Source organism: Pseudophryne corroboree, chromosome 8 (assembly GCF_028390025.1).
Source record: "Pseudophryne corroboree isolate aPseCor3 chromosome 8, aPseCor3.hap2, whole genome shotgun sequence".
Lineage (NCBI taxonomy): Eukaryota > Metazoa > Chordata > Amphibia > Anura > Myobatrachidae > Pseudophryne > Pseudophryne corroboree.
The window spans coordinates 68119108-68141927 of record NC_086451.1 but is presented as its reverse complement, the minus strand read 5'-3'; the positions used below and the strand labels follow the sequence as shown (position 1 = coordinate 68141927).

Sequence of the window (22820 nt, the reverse complement as noted above, 5' to 3'; positions counted from 1 at the left end):
GTCAAGCCCGGAAGATTTCTGGGCATGCACTGAAGAGGTTAAGACTGAATGGGCATCACTGGGTGGGAGTGGGGCTGTTGCATGTAGGATAAGCTGCAAGCTATTTAGAGGGGAGCGTACACATAGTGTGGCCTGATTTCAGTCGGATCTCCCGTAACAAGGATAGGTTTGGGGCAAATGCAGAGGAGCATTATGACAGCTGCTGTCACAGGCAGAGTTGTAGCTGCCTCTGAATACAGGTGGATAGTCGCATGGATTTCCAATCACTGGAATTGCCACTGCTTCACGTCAACTCAATCAGACCCTCAATTTACTGCATGTGGAATGTATCCAAAGCACAGTGTAAATAATAAGCGCAGATTGCACAATATATCTTTTCCATGCTACACAAGTTTAGGTCATTCCATGAAAAACCTGACCTGTCCGTCATAGGCAGCGATGCTGGCCGTGTTTATTATAACTCCTTTCTGTCCATCAACGTCTGGCTCATTCTTCACCATCTCTGCTGAAGCTAGACGAATAACATTAAACGTACCGGCAATGTTCACCTAAGAGACAAGCAAAATAGTATAATCAAATTTATCCGACCTTCAAAAACAAGAAGTTTTTTGGCAACTTATATAATCTGTGCACCACTCACATGATTGAAAACTGTATAAATTCTTCAAAAATATAGATTTTAATACTAGCATTTATAACAACCAAGAGAAAAAAATAAAATAATCAAGTTCCCGTTCTATGTGATCATCTAAACCTACATTTATGACCCTCTGGAAATCCTCCAAACTGTGCGGCCTCTGTTTGCTTTTGTTGTAGGTTTTTATAGCCACGGCAATGCCAGCGCAGTTGACCACAATATTCACTCCTCCAAACTTGGAACGGGCCACTTCCAACGCATTTGTCACATCAGACTCTGAGGTCACCTAGGTTCAATCACAAGCAGAAAGCAAAGTACACAACAGATTAACATTTATGCAAGAATAAAAAAAATTAAAAAAACAATTTTTTTTTACATTTATTTAAAAGTGGAAGCATGCAAACTTTTTTGGTTAAGGTCAAAGGTGGCCCTTCAATGATTTAATATGGCCACCAGCTTCACAAGTACACCTCAGGGAGCTATATTTATATTAGAGGTGAGTGGGTTCAGTTTTCTGGAAACGGAACCCACCCAAACTTAGGGGTTCTGAGCAGATCTGAGTCCAGGCTCAGGTTTTCCTACTGGGCTCGTATCCGAAAAGGAGGCAAAATTTCCTCTTAACGGCATCGGATCTCTGTGTTTTGGTCCATAAATCAGTCTCCTGTCGGATCCAATCAGCAGCCGCTACCATGGTAAGGTCGCTGATTGTCTGAGTGTGGCTGTCTCACAGGCAACCGGTGGATCAGACAGAGAGGAGTGCAGAGCCAAATAATGTGCAGTACAGCATATGGGAAGCAGGGTAATCACTGCTAACACAATGAAAGGTAGAGGCCATAAAGCTCTTTATGGTATTATGGGCGGGATCTATTAAGATACATCGCCGCCCCTCGCAGCGATGTTGATCGCATATGTACTAACATATGCGGTCAATATCGCAATGCGGTGACGGAGGCCCCCCGCGATACCTGTAAGGTGGTCTGCCGGGAGTCTCCATCATCTTCCAGGGATCTTCACACTGCCCGCACGCCGGGAAGCAGCAGCAGGCTGTCCCCGGCGCCTCCTACTCCCCCCTGCAGCCAGAAAGACTGCCGGCTGCATTGCTAGGGGGAGGAGGAGATTACCTTCCGATACCAGGGCTGCCTGGAGGAAGGTATGCCTGGGGGGGGGGTGACATCTGCGGTGGGGGCGGCGTTCGGCGATAAGAAGCCCATAGGCTTCTATAAGGTATCGCCATACCCTGGACTGCGAAAAACCGGCGGTAGGGTCTTAGTACATTTGAAAATGCAGTAAAACCCCCGTTTTCGGGGGGTTTACCGCATTTTTCCTTTAGTACATCCCGCCTTATATGGGTCTTTTCCTTTACATTATTATTATTAATCTGTTAAAGCTAATCAAATTTGAATTCTCTCCTATGCACCAACACATCCGCTCAATTACTGGTGCTATGTAACTTGTCAGATTTTACCAGGTGGATTATATAGGATTTATATTATACAGGGATGTTTTAGGCAGATACAGAGGGCTCAGATTTGCCCCTTTCAAACTCACTGGTACAATTGTTTAGCTATAGTAATATGCTTCAGGGTCTGGGATGCAATACATTCCGGAGATTGGACCTGGTATGCAACGCCATCTGTAAGTGGTGTTTCCCAATAGATCTGCCCTGAGAAGGATCCAATCCAACACATGCACAGAAGGACTCCGGGATCATAAACCCGGAAGTCCTTGTATCGCACATGACCGCTCTTACAGAGACAGTTGTCCTTTTTAAGATTTTTTTGAAGCATATGTCTTTACTAAACGCCTCCATGCAAAATGCGATGATTAATAGCATCCAGCCTTTATGGAGCCAATCATCATTCATTGCATTCGTAATGCGATCTTGGCACAAAGATCGCATTGCAGGATGGCTTTTTCTTTGGGAAGATGTTTGAAGCTGTGGATGCAGGGACAGGGGCTACAAAAGGAGCCGGTCCCTGCGATGTGCTCGCTGCAGTGCCGGTACCGCGTGCAGGATCTGATAACCACACATATGCGGCAGCCATTGCTATATCCTTTTAAACTGTTGTGTGTCTGTGCCGCTGCTCTGTCACTTCGTTCAATCAGATAGCTGGCTGCAGCCTTTGGCCAATATTACTGAAAACAATATTGTGAGCCGTGAGTGGTCAAAATTCACTGACAATGACTGGAAATCAATGTTACTGAGGTTAATAATACTGTAGGAACAAATAACAGGACCAAATTACATGATTTTAGCTGTTTTTCGCATTTTTCTTGTGAGGGTGGTTTTAGAAAACCAGAACCAAAACACAAAAATTAATCCAGATCCAAAACCAAAACACGGAGCTCAGTGCACGTCTCTAATTTATATATACCTACATCAGTCGGAGCAAATGCACACTTCTCTCCAAGAGACTGCGCTACACTGTTCCCGTCAGTGCTCGGTAAATCTAGGATGACGGCGCTGGCTCCCTGTCGCACTAACCGTTCCGCTGTGGCCCGACCAAGACCAGAGGCTCCCCCAGTGACAATCCCAACCAGGCCCTGGAACAGAAGGACTTTAATTGTAGAAAGAAATACATGAACACGATAGAAACATTAAAACAAAGAAAATAAGATTTTAAACCTACCGGTAAATCTTTTTCTCCTAGTCCGTAGAGGATGCTGGGGACTCCGTAAGGACCATTGGGTATAGACGGCTCCGCAGGAGACATGGGTACTGTAAAGACTTTAGAATGGGTGTGCACTGGCTCCTCCCTCTATGCCCCTCCTCCAGACCTCAGTTAGGACTGTGCCCAGAGGAGACTGACAGTACGAGGAAAGGATTTTTGTTAATCGAAGGGCGAGATACATACCAGCCCACACCATACACACCGTACAACATGGTATATACTAAACCAGTTAACAGCATGAACAAAACAGCATCAGCCAGAGACTGATCTCAACTGTAACATAACCCTTATGTAAGCAACAACTATATACAAGCCTTGCAGAATTTGTCCGCACTGGGACGGGCGCCCAGCATCCTCTATGGACTAGGAGAAAAAGATTTACCGGTAGGTTTAAAATCTTATTTTCTCTTACGTCCTAGAGGATGCTGGGGACTCCGTAAGGACCATGGGGTTTATACCAAAGCTCCAGACCGGGCGGGAGAGTGCGGATGACTCTGCAGCACCGATTGAGCAAACATGAGGTCCTCATCAGCCAGGGTATCAAACTTGTAGAATTTTGCAAAAGTGTTTGAACCCGACCAAGTCGCCGCTCGGCAAAGCTGTAATGCCAAGACGCCTCGGGCAGCCGCCCAAGAAGAGCCCACCTTCCTAGTGGAATGGGCCTTTACCGAATTTTGGAACTGGCAATCCAGCCGTAGAATGAGCCTGCTGAATCGTGTTACAGATCCAGCGAGCAATAGTCTGCTTAGACGCAGGAGCGCAAACCTTGTTGGCTGCATACAGGACAAACAGTGCTTCTGTTTTCCTAACCCTAGCCGTTCTGGCTATATAAATCTTTAAGGCCCTGACTATATCAAGGGACTTGGAATCCTCCAAAGCACCCGTCGCCACAGGCACCACAATAGGTTGGTTCATATGAAATGACGAAACCACCTTAGGCAGAAAATGAGAACGAGTCCTCAACTCTGCACGATCCGCATGGAAAATCAGATAGGGGCTCTTGTAAGACAAAGCCGCCAATTCGGACACCCGCCTTGCAGATGCCAAGGCCAATACCATGACCACTTTCCAAGTGAGAAACTTCAATTCAACTGTTTGAAGAGGCTCAAATCAGTGTGATTTAAGGAACTGTAACACCACGTTAAGGTCCCACGGTGCCACTGGGGGCACAAAGGGGGGCTGGATGTGCAACACTCCCTTTACAAAAGTCTGGACTTCTGGGAGAGAAGCCAATTCCTTCTGAAAGAATATAGATAAGGCCGAAATCTGCACCTTAATGGAGCCTAACTTCAGGTTCATATCCACACCTGACTGCAGAAAATGGAGAAAACTACCCAGTTGAAAATCATCCGTAGGGCATTCTTGGCTTCACACCAAGACACATATTTTCTCCAGATACCGTGATAGTGTTTTGCCGTTACCTCCTTCCTAGCTGTAATAAGAGTAGGGACGACTTCATCCGGAATACCTTTCCTAGCTAGGATTTGGTGTTCAACCGCCATGCCGTCAAACGTAACCACGGTAAGTCTTGGAACACACAGGGCCCCTGTATTAACAGGTCCTCCCTGAGAGACGAGGCCACGGATCTTCTGAGAGCATTTCCTGAAGATCTGAATACCAGGCCCTTCGAGGCCAATCTGGAACAACGAGAATTGTCTGCACGCTTGCTCGTCTTATGATCCTCAATATCCTTGAGATGAGAGGAAGTGGAGGGAACACAGAGACCGACTTAAACATCCACGGTGTCACCAGGGCGTCCACTGCCACTGCCTGAGGGTCACTTGACCTGGAACAATACGTCTGAAGCTTTCTGTTGAGGCGTGACGCCATCATGTCTATTTGAGGAAGTCCCCAACGACTTGTCACCTCTGCAAAGACTTCTTGATGAAGTCCCCACTCTCCTGGATGGAGATCGTGTCTGCTGAGGAAGTCTGCTTCCCAGTTATCTACTCCCGGAATGAAGACCACTGACAGAGCGATTACGTGATTTTCCGTCCAGCGAAGAATCCTGGTGGCTTCTGCCATTGCTGCTCTGCTCCTTGTCCCGCCTTGGCGGTTTACATGCGCCCCGGCTGTGACGTTGTCTGACTGTATCAGAACAGGTAGGTTGCGAAGAAGTTCTCCGCCTGTCGGAGGCCGTTGTATATGGCCCTTAATTCCAGCCCATTGATGTGTAGACAAGCCTCCTGGCTTGACCATATTCCCTGAAAATTGTTTCCCTGTGTGACTGCTCCCCATCCTCGGAGGCTCGCGTCCGTGGCCACAAAAACCCAATCTTGAATGCCGAACCTGCGACCCTCTAGAAGGGGAGTACTCTGGAGCCACCACAGGAGAGAGACCCTGGCCCTCGGGGACAGGGTATCTTCCGATGTATCTGCAGATGGGACCCTAACCATTTGTCCAGAAGGTCCCACTAAAAAGTCCTTGCATGGAACCTGCCGAATGGAATGGCCTCGTAGGCCGCCACCATCTTTCCCAATACTCGAGTGCATTGATGAACTGACACTCTTTTTGGCTTTAACAGGTCTTTGATCATGTTCTGGAGTTCCAGGGCTTTTTCCACTAGGAGGAAAACCCCTTTGCTTTTCCGCATCCAGAATCATGCCTCCCCCCAAAAAAAAGACAGCCGAGTTGTCGGAACCAACTGCGACTTTGGTAGATTTAGAATCCAGCTGTGCTGTTGTAGTACTCTCAGGGAGAGACACACGCTTTTTAATAACAGTTCCCTTGAACTCGCTTTTATCACGAGATCGTCCAAGTATGTGATACTTGTGAACCCTTGCTTGCGCAGGAGCACCATCATTTCCGCCATTACCTTGGTGAAAATTCTCGGGCCGTGGAAAGCCCAAACGGCAACGTCTGAAACTGGTAATGACAATCCTGTACAGCGAATCTTAGGTACGCCCGATAAGGAGGATATATGGGGACATGAAGGTATGCATCCTTTATGTCTAGTGACACCATAAAATCCCCCCCTTTCCAGGCTGGATATCCTTGCCTTGAGAGATTCCATCTTGAATTTGAACCTCTCTAAATATAGGTTTAGGGATTTTAGATTCAGAGTTGGTCTGACCGAGCCATCCGGCTTTGGGACCACATATAGGGTTGAATAAAATAAGAATTTACTTACCGATAATTCTATTTCTCATAGTCCGTAGTGGATGCTGGGGACTCCGAAAGGACCATGGGGAATAGCGGCTCCGCAGGAGACTGGGCACAAAGTAAAAGCTTTAGGACTAGCTGGTGTGCACTGGCTCCTCCCCCTATGACCCTCCTCCAAGCCTCAGTTAGGATACTGTGCCCGGACGAGCGTACACAATAAGGAAGGATTTTGAATCCCGGGTAAGACTCATTACCAGCCACACCAATCACACCGTACAACTTGTGATCTGAACCCAGTTAACAGCATGATAACAGAAGGAGCCTCTGAAAAGATGGCTCACAACAACAATAACCCGATTTTTGTAACAATAACTATGTACAAGTAATGCAGACAATCCGCACTTGGGATGGGCGCCCAGCATCCACTACGGACTATGAGAAATAGAATTATCGGTAAGTAAATTCTTATTTTCTCTAACGTCCTAGTGGATGCTGGGGACTCCGAAAGGACCATGGGGATTATACCAAAGCTCCCAAACGGGCGGGAGAGTGCGGATGACTCTGCAGCACCGAATGAGAGAACTCCAGGTCCTCCTCAGCCAGGGTATCAAATTTGTAGAATTTAGCAAACGTGTTTGCCCCTGACCAAGTAGCTGCTCGGCAAAGTTGTAAAGCCGAGACCCCTCGGGCAGCCGCCCAAGATGAGCCCCTTTCCGTGTGGAATGGGCTTTTATAGATTTTGGCTGTGGCAGGCCTGCCACAGAATGTGCAAGCTGAATTGTACTACAAATCCAACGAGTAATCGTCTGCTTAGAAGCAGGAGCACCCAGCTTGTTGGGTGCATACAGGATAAACAGCGAGTCAGATTTTCTGACTCCAGCCGTCCTGGAAACATATTTTCAGGGCCCTGACTACGTCCAGCAACTTGGAATCCTCCAAGTCCCTAGTAGCCGCAGGCACCACGATAGGTTGGTTTAAGTGAAATGCTGAAACCACCTTAGGGAGAAATTGAGGACGAGTCCTCAATTCTGCCCTGTCCGTATGAAAAATTAGGTAAGGGCTTTTATAGGATAAAGCCGCCAATTCTGATACACGCCTGGCTGAAGCCAGGGCTAACAGCATTACCACTTTCCAAGTGAGATACTTCAAGTCCACAGTGGTGAGTGGTTCAAACCAATGTGATTTTAGGAATCCCAACACTACATTGAGATCCCAAGGTGCCACTGGAGGCACAAAAGGAGGCTGTATATGCAGTACTCCCTTGACAAACGTCTGAACTTCAGGTACAGAAGCTAGTTCTTTTTGGAAGAATATCGACAGGGCCGAAATTTGAACCTTAATGGACCCTAATTTGAGGCCCATAGACAGTCCTGTTTGCAGGAAATGCAGGAATCGACCCAGTTGAAATTCCTCCGTAGGGGCCTTCCTGGCCTCGCACCACGCAACATATTTACGCCAAATACGGTGATAATGTTGTACGGTTACATCCTTCCTGGCTTTGATCAGGGTAGGGATGACTTCATCCGGAATGCCTTTTTCCTTCAGGATCCGGCGTTCAACCGCCATGCCGTCAAACGCAGCCGCGGTAAGTCTTGGAACAGACATGGTCCCTGCTGGAGCAGGTCCTGTCTTAGAGGTAGAGGCCACGGGTCTTCCGTGAGCATCTCTTGAATTTCCGGGTACCAAGTCCTTCTTGGCCAATCCGGAGCCACGAGTATAGTCTTTACTCCTCTCCTTCTTATGATTCTCAGTACTTTTGGTATGAGAGGAAGAGGAGGGAACACATACACTGACCGGTACACCCACGGTGTTAGCAGAGCGTCCACAGCTATTGCCTGAGGGTCCCTTGACCTGGAACAATATCTGTCCAGTTTTTTGTTGAGGCGAGACGCCATCATGTCCACCTTTGGTTTTTCCCAACGGTTTACAATCATGTGGAAGACTTCCGGGTGAAGTCCCCACTCCCCCGGGTGAAGATCGTGTCTGCTGAGGAAGTCTGCTTCCCAGTTGTCCACTCCCGGAATGAACACTGCTGACAGTGCTATCACATGATTTTCCGCCCAGCGAAGAATCCTTGCCACTTCCGTCATTGCCCTCCTGCTTCCTGCTTCTTGTGCCGCCCTGTCTGTTTACGTGGGCGACTGCCGTGATGTTGTCCGACTGGATCAATACTGGCTGACCCTGAAGCAGAGGCCTTGCCTGACTTAGGGCATTGTAAATGGCCCTTAGTTCCAGGATATTTATGTGAAGTGACGTTTCCATGCTTGACCACAAGCCCTGGAAATTTTTTCCCTGTGTGACTGCTCCCCAGCCTCTCAGGCTGGCATCCGTGGTCACCAGGGCCCAATCCTGAATGCCGAATCTGCGGCCCTCTAGGAGATGAGCACTCTGTAACCACCACAGGAGAGACACCCTTGTCCTTGGAGACAGGGTTATCCGCTGATGCATTTGAAGATGCGATCCGGACCATTTGTCTAGCAGATCCAACTGAAAAGTTCTTGCGTGGAATCTGCCGAATGGAATCGCTTCGTAAGAAGCCACCAGCTTTCCCAGGACCCTTGTGCACTGATGCACTGACACCTGGCCTGGTCTTAGGAGTTTCCTGACTAGGTCGGATAACTCCCTGGCTTTCTCTTCCGGGAGAAACACCTTTTTCTGTACGGTGTCCAGAATCATCCCTAGGAACAGCAGACGTGTCGTCGGAATCAGCTGCGATTTTGGAATATTTAGAATCCATCCGTGCTGTCGTAGTACTATTTACGATAGTGCTACTCCGACCTCCAACTGTTCTCTGGACCGTGCCCTTATCAGGAGATCGTCCAAGTAAGGGATAATTAAGACGCCTTTTCTTCGAAGAAGAATCATCATTTCGGCCATTACCTTGGTAAAGACCCGGGGTGCCGTGGACAATCCAAACGGCAGCGTCTGAAACTGATAGTGACAGTTCTGTACCACAAACCTGAGGTACCCTTGGTGAGAAGGGCAAATTGGGACATGGAGGTAAGCATCCTTGATGTCCAGAGACACCATGTAGTCCCCTTCTTCCAGGTTCGCTATCACAGCTCTGAGTGACTCCATCTTGAACTTGAACCTTTTTATGTAAGTGTTCAAGGTTTTCAGATTTAAAATGGGTCTCACCGAGCCGTCCGGCTTCGGTACCACAAACAGCGTGGAGTAATACCCCTTTCCCTGTTGTAGGAGGGGTACCTTGATTATCACTTGCTGGGAATACAGCTTGTGAATGGCTTCCAATACCGCCTCCCTGTCGGGGGTAGACGTTGGTAAAGCAGACTTCAAGAACCGGCGAGGGGGAGACGTCTCGAATTCCAATTTGTACCCCTGAGATACTACCTGCAGGATCCAGGGGTCCACTTGCGAGTGAGCCCACTGCGCGCTGAAATTCTTGAGACGGGCCCCCACCGTGCCTGAGTCCGCTTGTAAGGCCCCAGCGTCATGCTGAGGACTTGGCAGAAGCGGGGGAGGGCTTCTGGTCGTGGGAAGAAGCTGTCTGTTGTAGTCTTTTTCCCCTTCCTCTGCCCCGGGGCAGATATGAGTGGCCTTTTGCCCGCTTGCCCTTATGGGGACGAAAGGACTGAGCCTGAAAAGGCGGTATCTTTTTCTGCTGCGAGGTGACTTGGGGTAAAAAGGTGGATTTCCCAGCCGTTGCCGTGGCCACCAGGTCCGATAGACCGCCCCCAAATAACTCCTCCCCTTTATACGGCAATACTTCCATATGCCGTTTGGAATCCGCATCCCCTGACCACTGTCGCGTCCATAATCCTCTTCTGGCAGAAATGGACATCGCACTTACTCTTGATGCCAGAGTGCAAATGTCTCTCTGTGCATCTCGCATATATAGGAATGCATCCTTTAAATGCTCTATAGTCAGTAATATATTGTCCCTGTCCAGGGTATCAATATTTTCAGTCAGGGAATCCGACCAAGCCACCCCAGCACTTTACATCCAGGCTGAGGCGATTGCTGGTCGCAGTATAACACCAGTATGTGTGTATATACTTTTAAGGATATTTTCCAGCCTCCTATCTGCTGGCTCCTTAAGGGCGGCCGTTTCTGGAGACGGTAACGCCACTTGTTTTGATAAGCGTGTGAGCGCCTTATCCACCCTAGGGGGTGTTTCCCAACGAGCCCTAACCTCTGGTGGGAAGGGATATAGTGCCAATAATTTTTTAGAAATTAGCAGTTTTCTGTCGGGGGTAACCCACGCTTCATCACACACTTCATTCAATTCATCTGATTCAGGAAAAACTACGAGTAGTTTTTTCACACCCCACATAATACCCCTTTTTGTGGTACTTGCAGTATCAGAGATGTGCAAAACCTCCTTCATTGCCGTGATCATGTAACGTGTGGCCCTACTGGAAAATACGTTTGTTTCTTCACCGTCGACACTGGAGTCAGTGTTTGTGTCTGGGTCCGTGTCGACCCACTGAGGTAATGGGCGTTTAGTAGCCCCTGACGGTGTTTGAGACGCCTGGACAGGCACTAACTGAGCTGCCGGCTGTCTCATGTCGTCAACAGTTTTCTGTAACGTGCCGACACTGTCACGTAATTCCTTAATTACGGCCATCCATTCAGGTGTCGACTCCCTAGGGGGTGACATCACCATTATAGGCAATTGCTCCGCCTCCACATCATTTTCCTCCTCATACATGTCGACACACACGTACCGACACCCAGCACACACACACGGAATGCTCTGATAGAGGACAGGACCCACTTAGCCCTTTGGGGAGACAGAGGGAGAGTTTGCCAGCACACACCAGAGCGCTATATATGTACAGGGACAACCTTACAATAAGTGTCTATCCCTTATAGCTGCTTATATCTGTTATTTTGCCAAATAAGTGCCCCCCTCTCTTTTTTACCCTGTTTCTGTAGTTGCAGGATGCAGGGGAGATTCTGGGAGCCTTCCTACCAGCGGAGCTGTGTGGGAAAAATGGCGCTGTGTGCTGAGGAGATAGGCCCCGCCCCCTTCACGGCAGGCTCTTCTCCCGCTTTTTTCTGGAAAACTGGCAGGGGTTAAATACATCCATATAGCCCAGGAGCTATATGTGATGTATTTTTCGCCAACTAAGGTAAATTCATTGCTTCCCAGGACGCCCCCCCCCAGCGTCCTGCACCCTCAGTGACCGGAGTGTGAAGTGTGCTGAGAGCAATGGCGCACAGCTGCAGTGCTGTGCGCTACCTTATGAAGACAGGAAAGTCTTCTGCCGCCGATTTATGGACCTCTTCTTGCTTCAGCATCTGTAAGGGGGCCGGCGGCGCGGCTCCGGGACCCATCCATGGCTGGGCCTGTGATCGTCCCTCTGGAGCTAATGTCCAGTAGCCTAAGAAACCCAATCCACTCTGCACGCAGGTGAGTTCGTTTCTCTCCCCTAAGTCCCTCGATGCAGTGAGCCTGTTGCCAGCAGGTCTCACTGAAAATAAAAAACCTATTTAAACTTTTACTCTAAGCAGCTCAGGAGAGCCACCTAGATTGCACCCTTCTCGTTCGGGCACAAAATCTAACTGAGGCTTGGAGGAGGGTCATAGGGGGAGGAGCCAGTGCACACCAGCTAGTCCTAAAGCTTTTACTTTGTGCCCAGTCTCCTGCGGAGCCGCTATTCCCCATGGTCCTTTCGGAGTCCCCAGCATCCACTAGGACGTTAGAGAAAACCCTTTTCCCTGTTGCACTAAGGGAACCATGATAATCACTTGCTGTTGACACAGCTTTAGTATGGCAGCCAAAACTATTTTCCTCTCCGGGGAAGTAGCTGGCAAGGACGATTTGAAAAATCAGTGTGGAAGCACCTCTTTGATTGATTTGGTAGAGGCCGGGGAGGACATTTTTCCTGTGAACTAGCCGTAGCCGGTGTTCTTTTCCCTCTACCTCTGGCGGGGAAAGAAAGCCACGCCCCTCTCTGAACTTACGCGACCGAAAGGACTGCATCAGTTATTGGGGTGTTTCCTGTTGCTGTGGGGGAACGTAAGGCAAAAAAGACGACTTACCCGCGGTAGCTGTGGAAACCAGGTCTGCAAGGCCCTCCCCAAATAAAACTTCACCCTTGTAAGGTAAAGCCTCCATATGTCTCTTTGAGTCAGCATAACCTGTCCATTGACGGGTCAGCAGGGACCTACTAGCAGAACCTGCCATGGCATTAGCTCTTGAACCCAAAAGCCCAATATCTCTCGCAACCTCTCTCATATATAGTGCAGCGTCCTTGACGTGACCTAAGGTCAACACCATACTATCTTTATCTAGGGTGTCAATGTCAGATGACAAGTTATCAGCCCAAGCTGTAATTGCGCTACCTACCCATGCCGACGCTACTTACAATCCGCAGGATCCTATAGGGCCGCCGTATCAGGGGACGGTAGTGCTACCTTTTTGGACCAGCGCGTTAAGGCCTTGCCCAGCGCGGGCGAGGATTCCCACCGTAACCTGTCCTTTGAGGGGAAAGGATACGCCATAATAATTCTCTTGGGAACCTGCAGTCTAATGTCAGGAGTCTCCCAAGCTTTTTTAAATAAAACGGTCAGCTCATGAGATGAGTTCGGTTACTTTTCTTTAAACATGCAGACCCTCGTGTCCACTTCAATTTTGAATTGTTTAGTTGGATCAGCGGTCAGTGCTTCATAGACTGACGTATCGCCCAGCTGCCGGTATGTTTCATGCTTATAGTCGCTCACATTCATAATGACTATTCCGCCCCCCTTATCGGCGGGGCGGATCACGATATCCTTATAAGTAGCCATTTGTTTTAAAGCTTTAAATTCAGAGCGTGACATGTTACGATGATGGCTCTGGTTGGCATACGTATATTTCGTCAAGGATTCGTCCAATAGTCGTGTGAAAGTCTTTATTGATGGGTTGAACGACGGTGGGTCAAATTTGGAACATCGGACGGAATTGATAAAAGTTTGGTGCGGTTCGCAACTGATGGCTGGTGCTTGATCTTGAAAATGCTCTTGTAAACGGAGTTTGCGAGTAAATTTATGTAGATCGATTTGCCAAGTTAATTCATCAAATTCATTTGTGGGGACGAATGAGAGTCCATGATTTAATACTTTGGTTTCTAATGTGGTAAATTCATGATCGGAAAGATTGTAAATAGTATTCACTTCTTGTTTCTGGAGCCTTTTGTTTTGTTGTCCCCTGCGGGTGGGCGCCCTCTGGTTTTTGTGCCTGCCCCTGTGGCAGGCTTTGCCCCTAAAGGGGGCTCCTGGGCTTCAGGGGGACCTTCTGAATCGGCTAGGACGAAATCGCTGTCACTGTTAGAAGTGACATTGTCTTTCTGTATCGCTTCCCTTCGTCTTCGCCAACTGAATCTTGATCTATAATTATATGGCTTGTGTTCGCCGAGTTCTCCCCCGGAGAGCCATCGGTAGACTCGGTTGGTTTCATAATCTTCCTGGACTGTCAATAATTTGACCCGTTTGAATTTGATCAACTCTTTTTTATGATTATCACAGACCTGCAAAACAATGACCACAGGCTCAAAGTTTACATCTACCTCCACTGGCACTTCCTACAACATCAAGCATGTACTCACTTGCACCACGACACACGTTGTCTACTTAATTACCTGTCCATGCAAACAGCAGTATGTAGGCAAGACTATACGCAATGCCAGGGAACGCTTTGCCTTGCATAGATCCGCATTAAAAGCAGCACTTCTAACCAAGAAGTCGGAACAACCTGTGGCCAGACACTATGTCGACAAACAACACACACTGAAAGACCTGCAATTCCAAATCATCGATCACATTCCTACCAACTTAAGAGGCGGAGATAGAGCAGCCACCCTACTTAAACGAGAGGCAACGTGGATATATAGATTGGACACTGTGAGACCGAAAGGTCTCAATGACAGAATACAATGGAGCGTCTTCTGATCTTTCAACACAAGTCTCCATCACGGATCAAACGGACATTTGCACTTCTGATGTTGATGGCTGTACATCAGTCTTACAAGCTCCTATTCCAGTGACTTATGCCTGCCATACAGCATTTATTTTGAACGTTTGCATTTCATTGTACAGAGTGGGTGTTTAGTATATTAGCGCACTGCTGATGGGTCGTGTATAGAGCGATCTTGATAATTTTAGTGTCAGCCAATAATGATGCCATCTATTCAGGTCGGTATTTATATTTATTTATTCGCTTGGTGCTGCGACAGCATATTGCAATGTTTCTTCCTGGGTTCGTAATATTCGATTGCACTATTGAACACTGTCTACCACAGTCATGCCTCCTCCGGGATCACGGCACCCGCATTTGCCTTACACATCCATGACAACCATTGAGCGTCGGGATGTCATGGCAACGCGGCGGCCGGAGACACGCTGGAGGTCACATGACTATGGCACTAACACGTCATCACATCCGGGACGGAAGCTCCAGGCTCCCCCGGACGCTGCAGCCTTTCCCACACGTGGGTCTTCTTCACCATAAAGGTAAACGTTTTTCACTGTTTTTTTCACTTTGTATTTGGCTCACCTTGAAAAAGGGGCTTGCGTGCCCCGAAACGTTGGATTTACCAGCCATGAATTAAAAGCACTAGCACTTTACTTTTGCTTTGTCAGTCTCTGAGTGCCGCTGTCTGCTATACAGCCTGTGTGTGTGTGTATATATATATATATATATATATATATATATATATATATATATATATACATACATACACACACACACACACACACACACACACACACACACACATATATATATATATATATATATATATAATTTTACTCACCGGTAAATCTATTTCTCGTAGTCCGTAGTGGATGCTGGGACTCCGTAAGGACCATGGGGAATAGCGGCTCCGCAGGAGACTGGGCACAACTAAAGAAAGCTTTAGGACTACCTGGTGTGCACTGGCTCCTCCCTCTATGACCCTCCTCCAGACCTCAGTTAGGATACTGTGCCCGGAAGAGCCGACACAACAAGGAAGGATTTTGAATCCCGGGTAAGACTCATACCAGCCACACCAATCACACCGTATAACTCGTGATACTATACCCAGTTAACAGTATGAACAATAACTGAGCCTCTCAACAGATGGCTCAACAATAACCCTTTAGTTAAACAATAACTAGGGCCCTCATTCCGAGTTGTTCGCTCGGTATTTTTCATCGCATCGCAGTGAAAATCCGCTTAGTACGCATGCGCAATGTTCGCACTGCGACTGCGCCAAGTAACTTTACTATGAAGAAAGTATTTTTACTCACGGCTTTTTCTTCGCTCCGGCGATCGTAATGTGATTGACAGGAAATGGGTGTTACTGGGCGGATACACGGCGTTTCAGGGGCGTGTGGCTGAAAACGCTACCGTTTCCGGAAAAAACGCAGGAGTGGCCGGGGAAACGGTGGGAGTGCCTGGGCGAACGCTGGGTGTGTTTGTGACGTCAACCAGGAACGACAAGCACTGAAATGATCGCACAGGCAGAGTAAGTCTGGAGCTACTCTGAAACTGCTAACTCGTTTGTAATCGCAATATTGCGCGTACGTCGGTCGCAATTTTAAGAAGCTAAGATTCACTCCCAGTAGGCGGCGGCTTAGCGTGTGTAACTCTGCTACATTCGCCTTGCGAGCGAACAACTCGGAATGAGGGCCTATATACAAGTATTGCAGACAATCCGCACTTGGGATGGGCGCCCAGCATCCACTACGGACTACGAGAAATAGATTTACCGGTGAGTAAAATCTTATTTTCTCTGACGTCCTAAGTGGATGCTGGGACTCCGTAAGGACCATGGGGATTATACCAAAGCTCCCAAACGGGCGGGAGAGTGCGGATGACTCTGCAGCACCGAATGGGCAAACTCTAGGTCCTCCTCAGCCAGGGTGTCAAACTTGTAGAATTTAGCAAATGTGTTTGACCCCGACCAAGTAGCTGCTCGGCAAAGTTGTAGAGCCGAGACCCCTAGGGCAGCCGCCCAAGAAGAGCCCACCTTCCTCGTGGAATGGGCTTTCACTGATTTAGGATGCGGCAGTCCAGCCGCAGAATGTGCAAGCTGAATCGTACTACAGATCCAGCGAGCAATAGTCTGCTTTGAAGCAGGAGCACCCAGCTTGTTGGGTGCATACAGGATAAACAACGAGTCAGTTTTCCTGACACTAGCTGTCCTGGAAACATAAATGCTCAAGGCCCTGACTACGTCCAACAACTTGGAAGCCTCCAAGTCTTTAGTAGCCGCAGGCACCATGATAGGTTGGTTCAGATGAAAGGCTGATACCACCTTAGGGAGAAACTGGGGATGAGTCCTCAATTCTTCCCTATCCATATGGAAAATCAGATAAGGGCTTTTACATGACAAAGCCGCCAATTCTGACACACGCCTGGCCGGAGCCAAGGCCAACAGCATGACCACTTTCCACGTGAGATATTTTAATTCCACGGATTTAAGTGGCTCAAACCAATGTGACTTTAGGAAATCCAACACCACGTTGAGATCCCAAGGTGCCACTGGAGGCACAAAAGGGGGCTGAATATGCAGCCTTCCTGGCCTCACACCACGCAACATATTATCGCAAAATGCGGTGATAATGGTTTGCGGTCACTTCTTTCCTAGCTTTAATCAGCGTAGGAATGACTTCCTCCGGAATGCCCTTTTCCTTCAGGATCCGGCGTTCAATCGCCATGCTGTCAAACGCAGACGCGGTAAGTCTTGGAACAGACAGGGCCCCTGCTGCAGCAGGTCCTGTCTGAGCGGCAGAGGCCATGGGTCCTCTCTTGAAGTTCCGGGTACCAAGCTCTTCTTGGCCAATCCGGAACAATGAGTATAGTTCTTACTCTTCTTCTCCTTATTATCCTCAGTACCTTGGGTATGAGAGGAAGAGGAGGGAACACATAAACCGACCGGTACACCCACGGTGTCACTAGAGCGTCCACAGCTATTGCCTGAGGGTCTCTCGACCTGGCGCAATATCTTTCTAGCTTTTTGTTTAGGCGGGACGCCATCATGTCCACCTGTGGCCTTTCCCAACGGTTTACAATCATTTGGAAGACTTCTGGATGAAGTCCCCACTCTCCCGGGTGAAGGTCGTGCCTGCTGAGGAAGTCTGCTTCCCAGTTGTCCACTCCCGGAATGAACACTGCTGACAGTGCTAACACGTGATTTTCCGCCTATCAGAGAATCCTTGTGGCTTCTGCCATCGCCGTCCTGCTTCTTGTGCCGCCCTGTCGGTTTACATGGGCGACTGCCGTGATGTTGTCTGACTGGATCAGTACCGGCTGGTTTTGAAGCAGGGGTTTTGCCTGACTTAGGGCATTGTAAATGGCCCTCAGTTCCAGAATATTTATGTGTAGGGAAGTCACCTGACTTGACCATAGTCCTTGGAAGTTTCTTCCCTGTGTGACTGCCCCCCAGCCTCGAAGGCTGGCATCCATGGTCACCAGGACCCAGTCCTGTATGCCGAATCTGCGGCCCTCTTGAAGATGAGCACTTTGCAGCCACCACAGCAGAGACACCCTGGTCCTTGGAGACAGGGTTATCAGCCGATGCATCTGAAGATGCCATCCGGACCACTTGTCCAACAGGTCCCACTGAAAAGTCCTTGCATGGAACCTGCCGAATGGAATTGCTTCGTAGGAAGCTACCATTTTTCCCAGGACTCGCGTGCAGTGATGCACCGACACCTGTTTTGGTTTTAGGAGGCCTCTGACTAGAGATGACAGCTCCTTGGCCTTCTCCTCCGGGAGAAACACTTTTTTCTGTTCCGTGTCCAGAACCATCCCCAGGAACAGTAGACGTTTCGTAGGGACCAGCTGTGACTTTGGAATATTTAGAATCCAACCGTGCTGTTGTAGCACCTCCCGAGATAGTGCTACCCCGACCAACAACTGCTCCCTGGACCTCGCCTTTATCAGGAGATCGTCCAAGTACGGGATAATTAAAACTCTCTTTTTTCGAAGGAGTATCATCATTTCGGCCATTACCTTGGTAAATACCCTCGGTGCCGTGGACAGACCAAACGGCAACGTCTGGAATTGGTAATGACAATCCTGTACCACAAATCTGAGGTACTCTTGGTGAGGATGGTAAATGGGGACATGCAGGTAAGCATCCTTGATGTCCAGTGATACCATGTAATCCCCCTCGTCCAGGCTTGCAATAACCGCCCTAAGCGATTCCATCTTGAACTTGAATTTTTTTATATATGTGTTCAAGGATTTCAAATTTTAAATGGGTCTCACCGAACCGTCCGGTTTCGGTACCACAAACATTGTGGAATAGTAACCCCGTCCTTGTTGAAGGAGGGGCACCTTGACTATCTCCAGCTGGGAATACAGCTTGTGTATTGCCTCTAACACTGCCTCCCTGCCTGAGGGAGTTGTAGGCAAGGCAGATTTGAGGAAACGGCGGGGGGGGAGACGTCTCAAATTCCAGCTTGTACCCTTGAGATACTACTTGAAGGATCCAGGGATCCACCCGTGAGCGAGCCCACTGATTGCTGAAGTTTTTGAGACGGGCCCCCACCGTACCTGGCTCCGCCTGTGGAGCCCCAGCGTCATGCGGCGGACTTGGAGGAAGCGGGGGAGGACTTTTGCTCCTGGGAACTGGCTGTATGCTGCAGCTTTTTCCCTCTACCTCTGCGCAGAAAGGACGCGCCTTTAACCCGCTTGCCCTTATGGGGCCGAAAGGACTGTACCTGATAATACGGTGCTTTCTTTGGCTGTGAGGGAAAATGGGGTAAAAATGCTGACTTCCCAGTGGAAACGACGTCTGAGAGACCATCCCCGAACAACTCCTCACCCTTATAAGGCAAAACTTCCATGTGCCTTTTAGAATCTGCACCACCTGTCCACTGCCGAGTCCATTACCCTCTCCTGGCAGAAATGGACATTGCACTTATTTTAGATGCCAGCCGGCAAATATCCCTCTGTGCATCTCTCATGTATAAGACTGCGTCTTTAATATGCTCTACGGTTAGCAATATAGTGTCCCTGTCTAGGGTATCAATATTTTCCGACAGGGAATCTGACCGCGCAGCTGCAGCACTGCACATCCACACTGAAGCAATAGCTGGTCTCAGTATAATACCTGTGTGTGTATATACAGACTTCAGGATAGCCTCCTGCTTCCTATCAGCAGGCTCCTTTAGGGCGACCGTATCCGGAGACGGTAGTGCCACCTTCTTTGACAAGCGTGAGCGCTTTATCCACCCTAGGGGATGTTTCCCAACGTGACCTATCCTCTGGCGGGAAAGGGTACGCCATTAGTAACCTTTTAGAAATTACCAGTTTCTTATCGGGGGAAGCCCACGCTTCTTCACACACTTCATTTAATTCCTCAGATGGGGGAAAAACTACTGGTAGTTTTTTCTCTCCAAACATAATACCCTTTTTTGTGGTTCCTGGGGTAACATCAGAAATGTGCCACACATTTTTCATTGCCTCAATCATGTAACGTGTGGCCCTATTGGAAGTTACATTAGTCTCATCGTCGTCGACACTGGAGTCAGTATCCGTGTCGACATCTGAGGTAGCGGGCGTTTTAGAGCCCCTGATGGCTTTTGAGACGCCTGGGCAGGCACAGGCTGAGAAGCCGGCTGTCCCATATTTGGTATGTCGTCAAACCTTTAATGTAAGGAGTTGACACGTTCACGTAATTCCTTCCACAAGTCCATCCACTCAGGTGTCGGCCCCGCAGGGGGTGACATCACATTTATCGGCATCTGCTCCGCCTCCACATAAGCCTCCTCATCAAACATGTCGACACAGCCGTACCGACACACCGCACACACACAGGGAATGCTCTGACAGAGGACAGGACCCCACAAAGCCCTTTGGGGAGACAGAGAGAGAGTATGCCAGCACACACCAGAGCGCTATATAACACAGGGATGAACACTATAACTGAGTGATTTTCCCTTATAGCTGCTTATATATATATACTGCTGCGCCTAAATTTAGTGCCCCCCCCTCTCTTTTTTACCCTTTTTAGTCTTGAAAACTGCAGGGGAGAGCCTGGGAGCGATCCTTCCAGCGGAGCTGTGTGGGAAAAATGGCGCCAGTGTGCTGAGGGAGATAGCCCCGCCCCTTTTTCGGCAGACTTTCTCCCGCTTTTTTATGGAATCTGGCAGGGGTGTGTGTGTGTGTGTGTGTGTGTGTGTGTGTGTGTGTGTGTGTGTGTGTGTGTGTGTGTGTGTGTGTATATATATATATATATATATATATATATATTTTTTTTTTTTTTTTTCTCTGACGTCCTAAGTGGATGCTGGGAACTCCGAAAGGACCATGGGGAATAGCGGCTCCGCAGGAGACTGGGCACAACTAAAGAAAGCTTTTAGGTCACTTGGTGTGCACTGGATCCTCCCACTATGACCCTCCTCCAAGCCTCAGTTAGGACACTGTGCCCGGACGAGCTGACACAATAAGGAAGGATTTTGAATCCCGGGTAAGACTCATACCAGCCACACCAATCACACCGTATAACTCGTGATACTATACCCAGTTTAACAGTATGAAAACAACTGAGCCTCTCAACAGATGGCTCAACAATAACCCTTTAGTTAACAATAACTATGTACAAGTATTGCAGACAATCCGCACTTGGGATGGGCGCCCAGCATCCACTACGGACTACGAGAAATAGATTTACCGGTGAGTAAAATCTTATTTTCTCTGACGTCCTAGTGGATGCTGGGAACTCCGAAAGGACCATGGGGATTATACCAAAGCTCCCAAACGGGCGGGAGTGCGCGGATGACTCTGCAGCACCGAATGAGAGAACTCAAGGTCCTCCTCAGCCAGGGTATCAAATTTGTAGAATTTTGCAAACGTGTTTGCCCCTGACCAAGTAGCAGCTCGGCAAAGTTGTAAAGCCGAGACCCCTCGGGCAGCCGCCCAAGATGAGCCCACCTTCCTTGTGGAATGGGCTTTAACTGATTTAGGATGCGGCAGTCCAGCCGCAGAATGCGCCAGATGAATTGTGCTACAAATCCAGCGAGCTATAGTCTGCTTAGAAGCAGGAGCACCCAGTTTGTTGGGTGCATACAGAATAAATAGCGAGTCAGTTTTCCTGACTCTAGCCATCCTGGAAACATACATTTTTAAGGCCCTGACTACGTCGAGTAACTTGGAATCCTCCAAGTCCCTAGTAGCCGCAGGCACCACAATAGGTTGGTTCAAGTGAAAAGCTGATACCACCTTAGGGAGAAACTGGGGACGAGTCCTCAATTCCGCCCTATCCATATGGAAAATCAGATAAGGGCTTTTACATGACAAAGCTGCCAATTCTGACACACGCCTGGTTGAAGCCAAGGCCAATAACATGACCACTTTCCAGGTGAGATATTTTAGATCCACGGTTTTAAGTGGCTCAAACCAATGTGATTTTAAAGAAACTCAACACCACGTTGAGATCCCAAGGTGCCACTGGAGGCACAAACGGGGGCTGAATATGCAGAACTCCTTTCACAAACGTCTGAACTTCAGGTAGTGAAGCTAGTTCTTTCTGGAAGAAAAAAAAATCGACAGAGCCGAGATCTGTACCTTAATGGAGCCTAATTTCAGGCCCATAGTCACTCCTGCTTGTAGGAAATGCAGAAAATCGACCCAGTTTAAATTCCTCTGTTGGGGCCTTTTTGGCCTCACACCAAGCAACATATTTCCGCCATATGCGGTGATAATGCTTTGCAGTTACATCTTTCCTGGCTTTAATCAGCGTAGGAATGACTTCCTCCGGAATGCCCTTTTCCTTCAGGATCCGGCGTTCAACCGCCATGCCGTCAAACACAGCCACAGTAAGTCTTGGAACAGACAGGGCCCCTGCTGCAGCAGGTCCTGTCTGAGCGGCAGAGGCCATGGGTCCTCTGAGATCATCTCTTGAAGTTCCGGGTACCACGCTCGTCTTGGCCAATCCGGAACCACGAGTATTGTTCTTACTCCTCGTTTTCTTATTATTCTCAGTACCCTTGGTATGAGAGGCAGAGGAGGGAACACAAACTGACTGGTACACCCACGGTGTCACTAGAGCGTCCACAGCTATCGCCTGAGGGTCCCTTGACCTGGCGCAATATCTCTCTAGTTTTTTGTTTAGGCGGGACGCCATCATGTCCACCTGTGGCCGTTCCCATCGATTTACAATCAGCGTGAAGACTTCTGGATGAAGTCCCCACTCTCCCGGGTGGAGGTCGTGCCTGCTGAGGAAGTCTGCTTCCCAGTTGTCCACTCCCGGAATGAACACTGCTGACAGTGCTAGTACGTGAATTTCCGCCCATCGGAGAATCCTTGTGGCTTCTGCCATTGCCATCCTGCTTCTTGTGCCGCCCTGTCGATTTACATGGGCGACTGCCGTGATGTTGTCTGACTGGATCAGTATCGGCTGGTGTAGAAGCAGGGATTTTGCCTGACTTAGGGCATTGTAAATGGCCCTTAGTTCCAGAATATTTATGTG

At 48.7% G+C, this 22820-nt stretch overlaps 1 protein-coding gene across 1 annotated transcript in view; it reads right to left on the bottom strand.

Moving 5' to 3' along the window:
- Positions 1–22820, bottom strand: part of HSD17B10 (hydroxysteroid 17-beta dehydrogenase 10) — a 118216-nt gene that overhangs the window by 62643 nt on the left and 32753 nt on the right. The window contains exons 2-4 of the mRNA XM_063936586.1: positions 3017–3181; positions 759–923; positions 420–548 (exon numbers count right to left, since the gene is read on the bottom strand). Of these exons, the coding sequence (XP_063792656.1) occupies positions 420–548; positions 759–923; positions 3017–3181 (459 nt within the window). The remainder of the gene's footprint in view (positions 1–419; positions 549–758; positions 924–3016; positions 3182–22820) is intronic.